Genomic DNA, 18,402 nt, shown 5'->3' with positions numbered 1-18,402 from the left:
AGCACAGTGGGGAGGGTGTCTGAGCTGGGCTCTCCAGAAACCTGGCCGCATCTTTGGCTGCTGTGTGTGGCCTGACACGTGTCAGCCTTCTCTGGGCCTCAGTTTTCTCATCTGTACACAGAGGCAGCTGGCTTAACGGATAGGCGAGATTCCTTCCAGCCTTGAGGGTCCACGGTTTTCCACTTGGATTCTAGAATTATCTGCTCTTACCCACTCTGAGACAGGAAAATCCCTAAAAGCCTATTTAAAGGAGTTAAGCTCCCGCAGGGCTAAGCTTCCAGAATCATCTATTCCTTTATGTCAATGCTTCTCAACCCGTTTTCACGATCACCCTCCTAAAGAGCTTTCTTTATTTTGATAATTTTTAACGTTTTATGTTTATTTTTGAGAGAGTGCAAGCGGGGGAGGGGCAGGGGGAAGGCTACAGAAGGTCTGAAGCGGGCTCTGTGCTGACAGCAGCCAGCCTGATGCGGGGCTTGAACTCACGAACCTCAAGATTGTGAACTGAGCCGAAGTCAGACACTCAACCAGCTGAGCGACCCAGCCATCCCTACTTATTTATTTTGAGAGAGAGAGAGAGCATGAGCAGGGGAGGGGCAGAGAGAGAGAGAGAGAGAGAATCCCAAGCCTGTTCCGCGCTGTCTGTGCAGAGCCTGATGCGGGGCTCCATCTCACAAACCCCCAGATCATGACCTGAGACGAAATCAAGAGTCAGAGGCTCACCTGACTTAGCCACCCAGGCGCCCCCGGCAAAGAGCTTTTAAAATCTTATTTTGTTGGGTCACCGAGGTGGCTCAGTAGGTTAGGTGTCCGACTTCGGCTCAGGTTATGATCTCACGGTTCAGTTCATGGGTTCGAGCCCCGCGTTGGCCTCTGTGCTGACAGCTCAGAGCCTGGAAGCTGCTTCGGATTCTGTGTCTCCCCCTCTCTCTGCCCCTCCCCCCCTCACACTCCATCTTTCTCTCAAAAATAAAATAAAACATTAAAAAAAATTGGCCCACAGCTACATGACCAACTTGGATGTGCCTTCTGGTTGAGGGAGAGATACATTGTTGAATGAAAGAAGTCAGAAAGAGAGAAGGGACTCTATGATTCCACTTAAATAGCATACAAAACCAGGCAAAATACATCTACGTGGCTAGAAGTTAGGATAATGTGTGTGGGGGGCATGGGGAATGGTATCTGGGAGGCAGAAATATTGCTTCTCAGCCGGGAGGTGGTGCAGGCCTTGAAGATGTAGTGCTGGGGTCTGAAGGTGCCCCCCTGAAATTCCTGTGTAGAGTTCCAACCCCCAAAGGTGATGATAGAAGCGGGTGGGGCCTCGGAAGGTGATTAGGACCCTGATGTGTGTTCTTTTTTTTTTTTTTTAATTATTTTATTTTCTTTTTTTTTCTGAGAAAGAGAGAGAGAGAGAGAGAGACAGTGTGAGCAGAGGAGGGTCAGAGAGAGAGGGAGACACAGAATCTGAAACCGGCTCCAGGCTCTGAGCTGTCAGCACAGAGCCCCACGCGGGGCTCAAACCCATGAACCATCGTGAGATCCTGACCTGAGCGGAAGTGGGGCGCTTAACCGATTGAGCCACCCAGGTGCCTCTCTTGTATTTTTCTTTAAAATTTTAATGTTTATTTATTCTTTTTTTTTTTAAATTTTTTTTAATGTTTTATTTATTTCTAGGAGAGAGAGAGAGACAGCGTGAGCAGGGGAGGGTCAGAGAGAGAGGGAGTCACAGACTGAAACAGGCTCCAGGCTCTGAGCTGGCAGTCAGCACAGAGCCCGACGCGGGGCTCGAACCCACGAACCGCGAGATCATGACCTAAGCGAAAGTCGGTCGCTTAACCGACTAAGCTACCCAGGCGCCCTGATCAATGCTTTTTTTAAAAAATAGTTTTATTGGAACCCAGGCCCACACATTGAGGCATGCGCAGTCTATGGCGGCTTTCCCGCTACCACGGCGGCGTGGAGTGGTTACAATGGAGAATGTCTGCTCCACGAAGCAGGAAATAATTACTCCATGGCCCTTTACAGAAAGTTTTCTGAGTCCTGGTCTAGAATGATCCATTCCAGCATATCTTTGGCTCTGTGATTCTAGAATCTGATGTGCTTGAGTTTGCAAGATCTCTGTTTCTAAGAATCTGATTGCAAGGATTAGAGTTTATATTTCTGGGAGTTTGAGATCTTAGAGTCTTAAGATTCTGTGATTCCCAAGGGCCCACAGATGCCCAGACTGGAGCTGTCTTTGGTGACAGGTGGCTCACACAAGAAGACACGGAGCTGCTCCCAGCCTTGGGACAGCGCCACCTGGCAGGTCAAGGTCACCTGGCCGTCTTAACCTCACCTGGAGCAACTTGGGCCCTTGCTGCACCCTGAGGCCTGTGGCTCTTTGCAGGACCAGGGAGCACAAGATGTGAGTGAGGCCCTTCTGTGTGTGTGTGTGTGTGTGTGTGTATACGTGCATGCGTGTGTGTGTGTTTACGGGACTTACTCCCCTAGGGAGCCCACACGGGTGAAGCTATGTGATCTTTGCAAGGTCACTTCTCATCGAGACGCACAAATACTGCGTCGTGTGTGCGCCATGTCCTGTGCTGGGCGCCACGGACACAGGTGCAGAGGTGATGGAGTCGGACAGAAATTCCTGCCATGAGGAGCTTATGGTCTCGGGGGTGGAGAGAGACTCACAGGAAGTCATACAGTGAGAATTGTGATGGAGGATAAGCATGAGGTGAGTGAGAATCTGGTTGTGGAGGTCTCTCGGAGGAGGTGATACTTGGAATTGTAAGAAGTAGCCAGTCGTGGGAAGAAAGGAAAATACAGAGGAAGAGCGCTCCAGGCAGAGGGCGCAGCCCATGCAAAGGTCCTGGGGCACGACCACATCTGGTGTGTGAAAAGGAGAGTGGAGAGGCCCTTGTGGCTGGAACAGAGTGGGCGAGGGGGAGACAGGCTGGAAGTGGATCAGTGACGGGGTGGCTTATACAAGGCTTTGCAGGCTGCAAGGTGGGGCGTGGCGGAGGTGGGCAGGTGGGGGTGCGGAGAGCGGAGAGGTTTGCTTTTTAATCTAAGTGTGATGAGAAAGCAGGGGAACAGAGAGGGAACGTGGTTCGATTTAAGTGTTACAGAGAGGGCCCTGACTGCTGTGGTTAAGGACAGAGTGGGCGTTGGGGCGCCTGGGTGGCTTAGTCGGTTAAGCGTCCGACTTTCGCTTAGGTCATGATCTCGTGGTTTGTGGGTTCGGGCCCCGCGTCGGGCTGTGTGCTGACTGCCAGCTCGGAGCCTGGAGCCTATTTCAGAGTCTGTATCTCCCTCTCTCTCTGACCCTCCCCTGCTCACGCTGTCTCTCTCTGTGTCTCCTAGAAATAAATAAACATTTAAAAAAAAAAAGGACAGAGTGGGCGGGGGGGGGGGGGTGATCCGGGGGCCTCCACGCCTCGTACTGGGGGGGGGGGGGGGGGGGTGGTCCGGGGGTCCAGGAGAGCAGGACCAGGAGTGTACGCTGGGGAAAAGGGGTCAGAAGCTGCATAGATTTCGAAGGTGGCCCCCAGAACGGCCGAATAAGGACTGGATCGAGAGAGGCGGGTTTGCAAGGCTTTAGCCTCAGGGACCATGTGAATCGCGGTGGCTTTCGGCCAATATGGAGGACGCTGGGGGAGGAGCCGGGCTGGAGGAGAAGTTTGCTTCCGGCCAAGAGAAGTCTGAGGGGCCCATCAGGTCCCCCGGAAGGTGCGCGTTTGCATCAGGTTCCTGGCCTTTGAGATGCCATTGCGGCTGACACTAGAGAGATGAAATCCAGGGAAAAGTGTTTCAGGTGGAAGGAATGGAAGATACGAAGTGTCAGAGGTGAGATCAAGCTGGGTGTGTTGGGAAGAAAAAGGAGGAAAGCGGGGCGCCTGGGTGGCTCAGTCGGTTAAGCGTCCGACTTTGGCTCAGGTCATGATCTCACGGTTCGTGGGTTCGAGCCCCGCGTCAGGCTCTGTGCTGACAGCTCAGAACCTGGAGTCTGTTTCAGATTCTGTGTCTCCCTCTCTCTGACCCTCCCCTGTTCACGCTGTCTCTCTCTCTCTCAGAAATAAAACATTAAAAAAAAAAAAAGAAAAAGGAGGAAAGAAAGGAAGGGAGGGAGGGAGGAAGGAAGGGAGGGAGGAAGGAAGAGCCAGGCCAGACAAGGGTGAGAAAGAGAACTTGAAGGGTGGAAATGCGACATCAGAGGGGCCAGGTCATGGGAGACTACAATTTTCTCCTAGGAACCCGCTCTGAGGATCCCTGTTAGAACCTTCAACCCTTGTGTTTGTTTTTTTGTTTTTTAAGTTTATATATTTCTTTTGAGAGGGGGGTGGAGGGGCAGAGAGAGATGGAGAGAGAATCCCAGGCAGGCTCTGCATTGTCAGCGCGGGAGTCAGACTTGATCCCAGGAACAGTGAGATCATGACCTGAGCCGAAATCAAGAATCAGACTCTTCATCAACAGAGCCCCCCAGGCGCCCAGAACCTTCAACCCTTGGAAGGTTCTGCATATCAGAGAGAAGCAGGCCCTACCTAGTGGAGCAGAGGGAGAGGTGTCCAGGGGGTTCTGGGCCAGAGAGCAGGCAGCAGGGGTGATGGACAGCAGGGGGGTAGAGGGGAGGGAGGCCCAGGTACTCACTCCAGAACTGCGCCAGGAGGACCAGCACTATGTCCGGGGTGGGGGGTACTCCATTCCTGGCCCTCAGACCCCCTCCTCTCCTGGCTGGCTGGCGCCTCCCCGCAATTCAATTCGACAAATTTCTGGCCCCAATCTCCGCCCCTGCCACAGGGACAGATGGGACACCCAGGCCAGGCGGCAGATGTCAGCCAGGTGACCAATGCTTCTTAGGGCTCCACTTCCTCCCGTCTGTTGCCTCAGTTTCCCCAAAGACTTGTTTGTTTATTTTTAATCTGAAAGGCAGCACGTGCATGAATGGGATAACACGTCCCAGTGAGGGGAAATCTTTCTGGGAGATTCTCTATAAGCACATCTGAGCTGGGCGACACGTTGGAAGGTTAGGTGATGCAGGGGTGGGGGTGGGGAGCAGGCAGGAGAGGCCTGAGCCTGCCTTGAAGATCAGAATCCCAGCTTCAATTATTTTGCCCCCAAAACGTCTTCCTTTGAGGCTCAGGGGAATGGATTTGTGCTGATGGCTCCCGGCTCCGCTACAGGTATGAGGGGGTTCCCCTGTCCCCATAGCCTGTGGAGAGGTTTGGGGGCCCAGTTGAGGGGGTTCATTAGCCCTGAAATTTCTCCCAGCCCCGCATCTGTCACCCCCAGGGTGGGAGGAGGGGGACAGACCTGAGACCTCAATGCCTTGCTCCCAACTACAGGGTGACCTCTTTTTATTTTATTTATTTTTTAAATGTTTTATTTATTTCTAGGAGAGAGAGAGAGACAGCGCGAGCAGGAGGCCAGAGAGAGAGGGAGTCACAGACTGAAACAGGCTCCAGGCTCCGAGCTGGCTGTCAGCACAGAGCCCGACGTGGGGCTCGAACCCACGAACCAAGAGATCATGACCTAAGCGAAAGTCGGACGCCCAACCGACTAAGGGGTGACCTCATTTTAAACCCAGAAAGAAGAGGGCCGCTGTGCTCCCAAGAATCGTTCTTGTCAACCACAGGGCAGCCTGGCGGTGGCGCTCGGACCACACCGCCCCAGCAGACAGACAGACAGACACACACACACACACACACACACACACACACACACACTTTCCCAGCCTTCCCAGCACAGGCTGCCCGCTGCCGCCCCAGCAGACACACACACACACATACACACACAGAGTTTCCCAGCCTTCCCAGCACAGGCTGCCCGCTGCCCGTGGACTTTCTCAAACTCTACCCTTCCCCCACCCTCTGCTGAGAGGCAGTGCTGGAGGCCCTGGATAGATCAGGCCCCAAGCTGACAGGGAAGACCAAGGTGGACACAGACATTCATAGCCTTGTCGATTCCGGTCAGGCAGAGAGGCTTCTGGAGTAGGAGAAGATGTGAGATCCTGGGGCTTTGGGGGATGCATAGGAGTTCGGCTGTGCCTTGGAGAGAGAAAGAAGGCATTGGAAGGTGAACATCTTCTTGGGCAAAAGGCCTTGGCTCTCCAGTAAATGCAAGGAGTGTAAGTAGTGAGGGGCCGGATCTCGTGGGAGGGGTGGGTGTGGGATTCCTGTTTGAGGAGCGGCCACGAAGTTGCGTGGGTGCCAGAGTGCGGAGGCTCTAGGAGGAAGAAGCCTGGGCTCGAGGTCACCACCTGGGTGGTCGAAAGCAGGCAGCCTCCTTCCCAGTCCGGGCTCTCGGTCACCACTACCAGCGTCGCCTGGCGGGCCCCAGGCTCGGGGGTTGGGTGGGGGGTCCCGGCTCGCAGAGACCCCGCGCGGGACTACGTTTCCCAGCTTGCCCCGGGGGGCGCGCCTGCGCGCTGCGGCCAGTGATGGAGCGCTGACGGGGGGCGCGGCGGCGGCGGCGGCGGCGGCGGAGGGGAGGGCTGGCGGGCCATTGGCTCGTGGCCGCGGCCAAGGCTGCTTGAGGACCAGAAGAGCGAGCGGGGCCCGCGGGCCGGGCGGGGGACGACCTGGGCCGCAGCCATGGAGGACCAGAGGGTAGGAGCGAGGCGGGGCGGGGCGGGGCCCGGGGCGGGGGTGGACCAGGGGAGGGGACCAGGTGCTGCCGCAGCGCCCCCCGCCCCCCCACAATCCCGCAGCTGCTCTGCGGCCCAGGCCGCACCCCCGCCGCAACCCCGCCCGGATCTAGCCCCCCCCCCCAGCGCGGGACTCAGCACCCCACGCCGTCGCCCCGACCTCTCATCGTCTTGACCTGGGTCCAGGCGCATCCCCTCCAAGCCCCCCACCCGCACCCAGCATCCCAGCCCCAGCCTTGACCCATCCCCCACGCCCTCCATGCGGACTGCGGACCAGGTGTCCGGTGTCTGCCCCGCCCCGGCCCTGAGGACACTCCTCCGGCTCAGCACAGGTGCTCCCACCGATCCTGCCCCCCCAGAACAGGGCCCCCTTGGAGGCCTGGGTCTCCAGGCTCCCACGCGGCTTCTCTTCTCTCCATCCCTTCCCCCAGGCCTCCCTGCCCCGCTCCCCAGTTACCTGGGCTCTCCCGGCGCCGTGTTCCCAGGTTTCTCCTTTCTTCTCGCTAATCCCTATTCCCGAGGTACCCCCTTCCCCAGGTTAACCCATTTCCTACAAGCATCATTTTCCTTTGGGCTTTTCTTTCCTCAGGGTAGCCCCTCACCCCAGATCATGCCCCGCCCGCAGGTTAAAGGCTTTGTGCTGAGGCTGACCTGGCCCAGGCCCAGGGTCTGCCCTTTCCCCAGAGGCCCTTTTTGAGCCTCAGTTTCCTCCCCTGTAAAATGGGCATGTTTGCAGTGCCCATCGGCTGGGCAAGGGAAGGCAGAGCCAGAGCTGCGCCCATGGCGGTGCCCCGGCTCGCTGGCCCGGTGGCTCCCACATCTGGATCCCAGGAAGGCGAGTGGGGAGCCCCCAGTCAGGGAGTGGGACCTGGCCGAGGGGCTTACCGGCTTTGCGTGTGTGCCTGCTTCCGGTGGGGACAGGAGGCTCTGCGCAAGATCATCACCACGCTGGCTGTGAAGAACGAAGAGATCCAAAGCTTCATCTACTCCCTGAAGCAGATGCTGCTGAATGTAGAGGTGGGAAGGCCCCTCTGCAGGAGGAATGGAAGGAGGTGGGGAGGCCTTGGACAAGTGGCCAGAAGGGGGGTGGTGACAGCCATAGGAGTCGGGCTTTGCTGCTGCCGCCCCTCGGACTCTGTGCCCGGCTGCCATGTCCAGGCCTCAGTTTCCCCACCTGGGTATGGGCTTTGGACGGTCCTGGCCATCCTGACCCCACACCCTGTCTCCAAGGCCAACTCCACCAAGGTGCAGGAGGACCTGGAGGCTGAGTTTCAGTCCCTCTTCTCCCTCCTGGAGGAGCTGAAGGAGGGGATGCTCATGAAGATCAAGCAGGACCGCGCTAGCCGCACCTACGAGCTGCAGGTGGGGGGGGTGCGCTCCTGGACCCCCACCCAGACCCTCCCCCCCACTGCACCCCTCAGACTCAACAGAGCCCAGCCGGCCTCAGGGTCTCCCTCTAAACCTGCTTGTCCTCCCACACCGCCTCTTGGGGCCTCGCCCCGATCCGGAGCCAGACACCTCGGTGGCGCTCGCCTCACCTCCTCTCTTCCCCCGGCTCTTCTCTGCCCCTTCTCTGACCGTGATCCATCTCCTACCTGCCTGCTCTCCCCCTCAGTCCCCTCCCCGCTCTCCCCCGTTCTCCTTCACCACCTCCGCACCTGGCTGTTTCTCCCCTCTTGTTCTTACCCAGCGCCTCCCATTTCTCAGCCCTTCCCACTGGTCCCCAGATCCGACAGCATCACCTCTTGCCAACCCCCGCCCCATGTATGGCCCCTCGGGGGTCTCGGGCTCTACGCTGAGGCCCTGGGGCTGCATCAGAACCTCGTGGACAACTTCCTCACATCCCAGATTCCCATCGTGGAAGAATTCGGGGCCCTGAGGCTCAGGTGGGGCCTGGGCATGTGAGTTTTCAAGAAAGGGGTCCCCGGGTGATTCTGATGCGCTCGCTGCCAGGAGTGAGGCCCGATTTCCCTGCAGCCCCACCCCCACCCCACATCCAGAGTCGGAGAAAGGTGTGGCAGCCCCAAGCCCACAAGCAAAGGGAAGTCCCCGAGGGTTTGATGCAGGGGGTGACGGGCTCTTCCCTCGGTGCATGCCCCTCACAGAACCAGCTGGCTGCCTGCGCGCGCGCCCTGGAGAGCTCAGAGGAGCTTCTGGAGACGGCCAACCAGACCCTACAGGCCACCGACAGCGAGGACTTCCCTCAGGTGGGCGTCTCAGAAACCACACGGCCGGGCTGCCACACCACATGGAGGACACCCAGTTAACTTGGCATTTCAGATCAGCCACAAGTGATTTCCTTTTTTTTAGTATAAGCATGGGCCATACAACATTCAGTAGAAGTACATCCCAAAGATCACACAGGATATACTTATACCAAAAAATAATTTGTGGTTAAAGGTGCCTGGGTGGCTCAGTCAGTTGAACATCCAACTCTTAATTTCGGCTCAGGTCATGATCTCACGGTTTGTGGGTTTGATCCAGAGGGCAGGGCCTACTTCAGATTCTTTCTTTCCCTTTCTCTCTGCCCCTCCCCTGTGTGCTCTCTCTCTCCTCTCTCAAAATAGATAAACTGAAAAAAAAAATTAACTTATTGTGGTTGATCTGAAATTTAAATTTAACAATGAATAATTTTTGAATATAATCTAACACATGCAATATTTAGTCTATGTCCCAGATATTGAATGGGACACATTTTTACCAAAAAATCATTTTATTTATCTGAAATGCAGAGTAACTGGGCTTCCTGTATTTTTATCAGCCAACATGGCCGGCTGTATATACTGGGCACTGGGGTTGGGGGTAGGAGCCTGTCTTTTCCTCCATCCCTTTGGGGCACAGCCAAGCGTTTCTGCCCCAGTGGTAGGGGACTTTGGCAAGTGGCCCACTCTGGGCCTCAGTCTTTCTCTCTGTACAGTGGCTTTCTGATTCAGTGAAGGTAATGCTTTGAATTTTATTCTGTCCCTTTTTCTAGGCTGCCAAGCAAATCAAAGATGGGTAAGATGCTGGGATCTGGTTCCCACCCCAGTGCCCTGCCCCTGGTGTGAAGGTGGGGATACCCAGGTGAGGGTCCCTTGGCCCAGAGCACTGAACCAGAGCAAAGGGGAGTAGGTCTCCCACGCACACTTTAAAGGTCTAGGTCCTTTTGAGATGCCTGCCGGCAGGCTCCCTCCATCTTCTTCCCTGCAGTGTGACGATGGCTCCTGCCTTCCGGCTGTCATTGAAAGCCAAGGTCAGCGACAACATGAGTCACCTCATGGTGGACTTTGCACAGGAGCGCAGGATGCTACAGGCACTCAAGTTCCTACCTGGTGAGAAGGAAACTTTCTTCTGGCCTGGATTTCAGGGAAATGGCCCAGGAGTCTAGGGTAGCCTGAGAAAGGCTGGGGTAAGCCTGGCATTGAAATCCTGAAGGCGCCGCCCCTGGGGGTAGAGCCTCGAGGATACCCTGTCTGTGTGGGTGGGGCCATGAGGAAGCCCGCCCCTGAGGGGGTGGGGTCCTGAGGAGATCCTGCCTGTGTGGGTGGGGCCACGAGGAAGCCCGCCCCCTGAGGGGTGGAGCCACAATGAAGTCCGCCCCTGAGGGGGCGGAGCCCTGAGGCTACCTTGCTTGGGTGGGTGGGGCCACGAGAGATCCCGCCCCTGAAATGCCCCACCTACGAGGGAGGGGGGGCCCATGAAGGCCACACCCCTGTGAAAGAATTCTGGAAATACTCTACCCCTAAATGGTGGAATTCTGGGAAGGCCTGGGTCTTTGTTGGCTGAACCCTGGGAAAGCTCCTCCCTACCACCCCACTGTGGAGAAACCCTGTGGAAGCCCCACCCCCAGGCCCCAGCCCTGCCCCCAAGCTTGGGCTCCAGAGACCCCCAAAAAGGCCTAAAGTACGGGTGGAGTTTCAGAGGTCGCCCTTGCATGCACAGGACCCTGACCTCCCTGTCCCCTCTGCGCTGGACAGTGCCCGGCGCCCCCGTGATTGACCTGGCCGAGTCCCTGGTGGCAGACAACTGTGTGACCTTGGTGTGGCGCATGCCGGACGAGGACAGCAAGATTGACCACTACGTGCTGGAGTACCGGCGGACCAATTTCGAGGGCCCGCCCCGCCTCAAGGAGGAGCAGCCGTGGATGGTCATCGAGGGCATCCGGCAGACGGAGTTCACCCTGACCGGTAAGAGCAGCTCGGCCCTGCTGCCGACGCCCACCGGTCCCCTCACCCCTGCGGCTCAGCCCCTCCAGGCTCCCGTTTCCCCATCAACTTGGGGCCCCCGCTGGGGTGATGGGGGGGAACAGCAGAAAGCAATACTAATGAAAACAGTAGTGATGACAGCCACCGCGCCTCTTATGGAGGGCCTACTATGTGCTAAATGTTTTCCCCACGCGTAATGGACAATGGACATGCTTATCACCGCCATTTTACAGATGGGGGAACTGAGGCCCAGGGACAGAAGGCGTTCTCCATCAGCGTCTTCTTTCTCCAGTCCAGCGCGCCCATTCGTTCATTTCTGTCATTGAGCGCCTGGTGGCGCTGCCTTTGCAGCCGGCGCAGGTCCCTCCGCTGGCGCTGGCATCCTCCAGTGTGGGGGGATTTCCTTGGCAGCTGTAAGAAAGCAGAAAGCGTGGGGAATCCCCCCGGCCAGAAGGGGAGTATCTCAGGAAGGGTGAAATGAGGGGTCCCTGATGAGTTTCAGCCGCCGTCCTGAGCCGGAGGAAACCCTCATCCTCGGGGAGGGCCTTGCCCACAAGATAACTATCACTATGGTTCTGGGGCTGTAATCAGCCTGTTCTTTATCTGTAATTAGCATACATGGTTACTAATGAGCATGCTAATTGTAGGAAAGAAAAGCTAGCAGCCAGTAAGAGGGTCTGAGAAGCTACTAGTTTATTATCCTTTGCCTGGGAATCAAAACAAACATACCCCACTTTCCCCGCAGTATTTGTTTTTATTATTATTTTTTAACATTTATTCATTCTTAACAGACAGCGGGTAAGTGGGGGATGGGGGGGCGCAGACTGAGGGAGACACAGAATCCAAAGCAGGCTCCAGGCTCCGAGCTGTCAGCACACAGCCCGACACCGGGTTTGAACTCACGCGCTGTGAGATCGTGACCTGAGCTGAAGTCGGACTTTTAACCATCTGATCCTCCAGGCGTCCCCCCTGGTATTTGTTTTTATTATGGCAAAATACATTTACCATTGAATTTACCATCTTTTTTTTTTTTTAAACGTTTTATTTATTTCTGAGAGAGAGAGAGAGAGAGACAGTGTGAGCAGGGGAGGGTCTGAGAGAGAGGGAGGTACAGAATCTGAAACAGGCTCCAGGATCTGAGCTGTCAGCACAGAGCCCGACGCAGGGCTCAAACCTATAAACCGTGAGATCATGACTTGAGCCGAAGTCGGAGACTTAACCGACTGAACTACCCAGGTGCCCCTAGAATTTACCATCTTAACCATTTTTATGTGTTTAATTGGGTAGTAGTAAGTACTTTCATAATGTCCTACAGCCATCATACTGGCTCTGTAAGCTTTCATCTTGCGAAACTGAAACTCTGTCCCTGTTAAACACCAGCTTCCCAGCGCTTGGCTCCTGCCATCTACCTCCTGTCCCTGTGAATTTTTTTTAGTGCCCAATGTGAGTGGAATCCTACAGGATATGTTCTTTTGTGTCTGGCTTATTTCACTGAACACAATGTCCTCAAGGGTCGTCTGTGTTATAGTGCGGGTTGGCATTTCCTTCCTTTTCGAGGCTGAATAACGTTCCCGAGTGTGGACCTACCCAGTTTTCTCCACTAGCAGCAGCTTATATAACTATAGTTCAATATCAAAACCAGGGAATTGACATAAGCATCGTCGATCCACGTTTCACTGGCATTATGGGCCTTCGTACGTGTATGCGTGCATGTGTACTCCTGTAGGCCATTGTGTCCCGTGTGCCAATTCACGTACCAGCCACCACAGTCAAGGTGGAGGTCTGTCGTATCACAGGCTTCCTGAGGCATCAGCCCCTTGCCACCCCCTCTCGTTGCCATTGACGACATTCCTAGTGAGTGAATTCCACAGGGCAGGAAGTTGAATCCACCGAGAGGTGTGTGGTGTTGAGGATACGGATGAATGCTGTCATCTGGGTGACTAGCCTGTGTGGTCATTTGTCGCCTCGATTGCTTGGACAGGTCGGGCGGGGTTTGGTTTAGCGTTTATTTCGTACCTGCCTCGACTCATCGCATCCTTGTGTGAACCCTGCTTGGGATCTGGCAATGTGATCGCCAGTTTACAGAACGTGAAACTGAGGCACACAGTGAATCCTGACCATCCACAGGCACCTGGGTTCTGGGTTTCGGAAGCTGGGCCTTCTGGTTGGTAATCTTTGCTCTGGGGCAGCGGATGGTGTTGCTGAGCAAAGTGCTGGGCTTTCAGAGAAGGGGATCTGGAGAAGGGGGAGACAGTCTGGGTGGGCACTTGGAAGAGGTGGCAGCCAGGCTGAGGCCCAAAAGAGAAGGGGAGGGTGGAAAAGAGTCATCTAGGCAGAAGAACAGCCTGTTCAAGGGCTCAGAGGCCAGAGCACTGAGGCTTTGTGTCTGAATTTGCGTGCCATCCTTCTGCAGGGGCCAGGCTAATCTCTATATGGTTCCAATTTTATTTTATTTTTCTAAAGTCTATTTATTTACAGAGAGAGAGAGAGAGAGAGAGCTCAAGCAAGTGGGGGAGGGGCAGAGAGGGAGGGAGGGAGACACAGAATCCCAAGCAGGCTCCTCATTGTCAGTGCAGAGCCCAACACGGGGCTCGATCTCATGAACCGTGAGATCATGACCTGAGCTGAGATCATGGGTTGGCCGCTTAACCAACTGAGCCACCCAGGCGCCCCTGTGTCATTCCAGTTTTAGTATATGTGCTGCTGAAGTGAGCACTGAGCCTTTGTGTCTGGAACTAAGTAAAGTTTCCAGAGAGAACAACATCGGTGGGGAGAAGTGAGAGGAAGAATGGGGTCTTTACCCTGAGACCAAAGGGGAGCTATGGGAGGTATTCGCGCAGGGGCGCTGAGTGCTGTTTGGGATGATCAGAGGATGGGCATCCCAGGGGGAACACTCACGAGGCGACTGGACATGTGGTCTGAGCTAGGAGTTGGGCAGTGGGTGCTCTGATGGACGGATGGTATCTGAAATGTAAGAAGGGGACAGGGAGCACAGTGAGATGAGTAAGGGCCCCAGACAGAGTCACACTGACATTTACGGGTGTCGAGGATGGAGGAGTCTGCAAAGAAGACTGACGGAGAACGAACAGAGAGGGGAGCCAGGCGGTCCTCCAAGGTGGGGGACTGACAAGGCCAGGGGCGACAGAGAGGGGGTGGGGATGTAGGCAGCTCTCCAAAGAGGTTTAGCTTGAGGGGAAAGACAGCTGGGTAGCTGCTTTTTGTTTTTAAGACTGCAAGAAACCAACCCGAAAAGAAAGACGAAGAATGTGGGGGACATATCCTAGAAGTAGGGAATATCTTTAACCGGGCATTAGAAATCCAGGAATTTCAGCAAATCAAATGACTCATTCACATTTGTTCCCTGCCTTTGTTGCATGTGGATGCTACGTTCCTAAGGAGACTCGCTAAATGCACTGACAAATTTTCCCTAATGGAGTTTCCTCCCAGCTGGCCAGCCCAGAGAAGACAATGACTCTCTTCCCTATAATACCAGCCCAAAGTCCCAGGGAAGATTCTAATTGGCCAGTTTGGGTCATGTGCCTATTCCTGAACCAATCGCTGTTACTCTGTCCCTAAGCATCCCGATTGGCCAGTCTGGGTTGGAGGCGGAGCCAAGTGCCCATAGTACCACAGTAAATGAGGACAAGGTCGGTGTCTCAGGGATAAGATGTCGTTTGCAAGGTGCTCCTTAGAATGAGTAGTGGGATTACCGTGGGACACAGGGACCTGTAACCTATTGCTCAAAGCGCACGCAATGTTGAGATCCCTCTGTTGCCCCTAGGTCTCAAGTTTGACATGAAATACATGAATTTCCGTGTGAAGGCCTGTAATAAGGCAGTTGCAGGCGAGTTCTCCGAGTCGGTGACCCTGGAGACACCAGGTGACTGGCCCCCACCCCTACCCTGGCCCTGACTCCATAACCCTTCACCCTGGGGCCCCAGCTTCTGGTGTCTAATGAGACTCTTTTTCCCCTCAAGCTAAACCTCTAATGAGACTCTTCTAATCAGGGTTCTTTGGCTCTTTTTGCTCTGGCTGCCAGGAAGCTCGGAGCTTAGTTCCCAGTAGATTCCTTAGCCTGAGTGTTTAATATACACCTGCCATTGCTTTTTGCTTTTACAGTTGATCCCATTATACTTGGATGGGCTTTATACTCTCTCTCTGTTTCACACACACTCTCTCTCATTCTGTCTCCCAAAAAATAGATAAGGGCCCTTAGAATTGGGGATGGGATCCGATCTTACTCTCCTGCATTAACACTTGTGTGCCCTGATAGGAAGATCTTCCGCAGTCTAGCCTAACTACTGTGCTATGGCCCCGCCCCTTTCCTGCGATTAATCTCCAGCGGAAGTAGAGAAAGTGCTTTGAAAATGGCTCCAGACCTAGGGGACCTTTAGGCAACAAGCTCTGGGCCTTTACTCCCTTGGCTGCGAGCTCTGCCCGCCGCCCTCCCCCCTTTCCCCTCTCTTCTCCATCTGTCCTTCTTGGTGTCTTGCTTCCGGTCCCTCTGTATCTGTCTGTCTCTGAGTCTCTCTGTCAATCTCTCTCTTTCTGTCTTCGTCCCTGTTGTGGCTTTCTGTTCTCCGTCCCTCTCAGGGTCTGTCTTGGTCACTGTCTGTCTCTCTGTCTCTCTGTGTCTCTCCGGGTTTCCCCATCTCTGTGACTCCCACGTCTGCCCGGCCCCAGCGTTCATGTTCCGCCTGGATGCGTCCACATCTCACCAGAACTTGCGGGTGGATGACCTCTCCGTGGAGTGGGACGCCATGGGCGGGAAGGTGCAGGACATCAAGGCTCGCGAGAAGGATGGCAAGGGGCGCACGGCGTCTCCTGTCAACTCCCCAGCCAGGTAGCCTGCCCCCCGCCCTCCCTGAGTTGCTGGTGGAGGTGATCAAACTAGGCAGAGCCCAGTGTGGTCAAGGCTGGAGCAGAAAGAGGGACATGGAGCTGGAGGAGCCCGGGGAGAAGGGAGAAGAGATTTCTTTTTTAATGTTTGTTTACTTTTGGAGGGGAGGGGAGTGTGTGCAAGTGCGGGAGGGGCAGAGAGAGAGGGAGACAAAGGAACTGAAGCGGGCTCTGCACTGACAGCAGATGTGGGACTTGAACCCATGAACCGTGAGATCACGACGTGACCCGAAGTCGGATGCGTAACCGACTGAGCCACCCAGGGGCCCCAAGAAGAGATTTTTAACTGGGATTTGACAGTTGAATAGTTTTCCTGATGAGGAAGGGCTGGGCGTGTTCTGATAGGAGGGGCCCAGGGCATGCAAAGAACCGAGTCCTGGGAAGGACTGACGGAAAGACAAGACCCGGTGGCCCCGGGTGGCCCAGGGAAACCCTCCTGTGGGGGCAGGAAGGGCTGCGCTGACCCTTCCCCTCCCTGCCACTCACAGAGGTGTGCCATCTCCCAAGAGGATGCCCTCCGGTCGTGGGGGTCGGGATCGCTTCACGGCGGAGTCCTACACGGTTCTGGGTAAGGAGGGGCAGAGACGGAGGGCAGAGGGGACACCCTGGGCAGGCCCTGGTGGTGGGGGGAGGGGTGAGAGGGAATGCCTTTGGTTGGGGAAACTGAGGCAGCCACCAACAGTGCCTTCTGGGAATGGTTCTGATAACGTGCTGTGGTGCTGAAGGAATGGAGGACTGGAGGGAGGAGGAGGGTGTGGGCTTGGTGGGGGGGCAGAGCTTGTGGGGGCTGGGGCTTGGACATCGGCCGGGGGGCGTCCTGGGGTTAGTGGAGTATCTGAGGATTTGTGAAGTAGCTGGAAAGAACGGTCACCTACGGGTTAGTTGGGTTTGTGGAGCAGCCAGAGAGAGGCGCCGGTGTGGGAGACAGCTAGCAATGGAGTGGATGGAGCCCATGGAGGAACCAGAGTTTGGGGGGCTCGTCACTGCCCAGAAAGGGGCTCGCAGAAGAGGCTGGGGCGTGCGGAAGTCAGTGTGGTCAGCAGTTCCCGGGCAGGGGCGGAGTGGGAGAGAAGCTGCGTTCTGGGGATAAGCTAAAGCCTGAGGAGAAGCTGAGGTTCGGTGGAGCATCTGGGATTGGCGCGAGGCGGAGTCTGGGGGAGAAGCAGGGGGAAGTGGGGGGCTTGCAGGGTGGCTGAGACCTGAGAGGGAGCCGTGGAGCCTCTGGGAAGAACGCAGCCTGATTGTTGTTGGGGAAGTAGCTCGGGTTGGGGAGGAGCAGGGGGACGGGCAGGCAGGAGAGGCTGTGCACTCAGGCCTGCAAGAAGCTGGGCTTCCCCAGGAGCCGCGGTTCTGGGTGGACTCTAGGCGCACAGAGGAATCTAGGAAAGGGCCCCAGAGCGCCGGGGAGTCGCTGCACCCCAGGAGGACTTGAAGCCTGTGCAAGGGTTTGGGGATTGATCATCTAGTCTCAGGGAAGAACTGAGGACCGAGGAGTATCTCACCATGGGGAGGAACTGTTTGTTTTGGAGGCAATTTATAAGGCCTGGAAGCATCTGGAATGAGAAGGGATTAGTTGAGGCTCAGAGAGTATCTGGGCTTTGCTAGAGGAAGTGGACGAAGGCCGGGGACTGCCCGGAAGGAATAGCTGGGGACTGAGGAGTACCCCGGTGAGCGCCCCCTTGTGGAGGGCCGTCTGGGACCCGACTCCGCCCCGCCCCGCAGGGGACACGCTGATCGATGGCGGGGAGCATTACTGGGAGGTGCGCTACGAGCCGGACAGCAAGGCGTTCGGCGTGGGGGTGGCGTACCGCAGCCTGGGCCGCTTCGAGCAGCTGGGCAAGACGGCCGCGTCCTGGTGCCTGCACGTCAACAACTGGCTGCAGGTCAGCTTCACCGCCAAGCACGCCAACAAGGCCAAGGTGCTGGACGCCCCGGTGCCCGACTGCCTGGGCGTGCACTGCGACTTCCACCAAGGTGACCCCCCCAGCCCCGGGCGGCATCTCCAGCGCCCTCTACCTGTCCCGTCTCGGCCGCAAATCCCCTTATCGGCCCCTCTGTCACTCTGCCTCCATCGCAGGCCTCCTGTCCTTCTACAACGCCCGAACCAAACAGCTGCTGCACACCTTCAAGGCCAAGTTCACACAGCCACTGCTGCCTGCTTTCACAGTGAGAAGCCTTCCGTGGCGGGAAGGGCGGGTGTGTGTGTGCGCGCGCGCGCGTGCGTGCTGGGTGCCGGCTTTGCTCCAGAGCGCCCCTCCTTCCTCTCCCCCACCGCTCTCCCCTCCCCCCTGCCCTGTGCCCCAGGTATGGTGCGGTAGCTTCCAGGTGACGACGGGCCTGCAGGTGCCCAGCTCCGTGCGCTGCTTGCAGAAGCGGGGCAGCGCCACCAGCAGCTCTAACACCAGCCTCACCTAGGCCCCTGAAGCGCCCTCCCAGGCCTCGGTTGTTTCAGCCGGCACCCTTTTCTCACTTGCTGCTTGGAGCCTTAACTCCTGACGGGGGTCACGAACCGGGAGCGGGCCCCAGGGCGGGCCCTCCTCCCCACCTCACCTCCTAATAAAGGTCAATCACTGGCCAGGCTGTGCTGATGGTTCTTTGGGGCTGGGTGGCACTGAGTGTGCCCCAAAGCTCTCTGGACCCTCAGCTTTCCTGGCTGTAAAATGGGCTTTTCTTCTTGGGTCAGGTGGCAGG

The 18,402-nt window shown here is 56.3% G+C and overlaps 1 protein-coding gene and 1 pseudogene across 1 annotated transcript; one reads left to right on the top strand and one right to left on the bottom strand.

Moving 5' to 3' along the window:
* The first annotated feature begins 6,480 nt into the window (after window positions 1–6,480).
* Window positions 6,481–18,286, top strand: FSD1 (fibronectin type III and SPRY domain containing 1). Its single transcript, XM_039247648.1, has 13 exons — window positions 6,481–6,590; window positions 7,550–7,645; window positions 7,859–7,990; window positions 8,734–8,835; window positions 9,603–9,625; window positions 9,818–9,939; window positions 10,585–10,794; window positions 14,594–14,692; window positions 15,496–15,655; window positions 16,200–16,279; window positions 17,434–17,685; window positions 17,789–17,877; window positions 18,016–18,286. Exons 1-13 carry the CDS (start codon window positions 6,576–6,578, stop codon window positions 18,124–18,126), a joined length of 1,491 nt encoding a protein of 496 aa, XP_039103579.1. The 5' UTR covers window positions 6,481–6,575; the 3' UTR covers window positions 18,127–18,286.
* Window positions 13,180–13,275, bottom strand: LOC120242121 (annotated as a pseudogene).
* Window positions 18,287–18,402: the final 116 nt, after the last annotated feature.

Source organism: Hyaena hyaena, unplaced genomic scaffold (assembly GCF_003009895.1).
Source record: "Hyaena hyaena isolate Hyena2069 unplaced genomic scaffold, ASM300989v1 scaffold_296, whole genome shotgun sequence".
Classification (NCBI taxonomy): Eukaryota; Metazoa; Chordata; class Mammalia; order Carnivora; family Hyaenidae; genus Hyaena; species Hyaena hyaena.
Note: the sequence above shows the minus strand (reverse complement) of the source record. Positions and strands in the feature narration are given on the sequence as shown.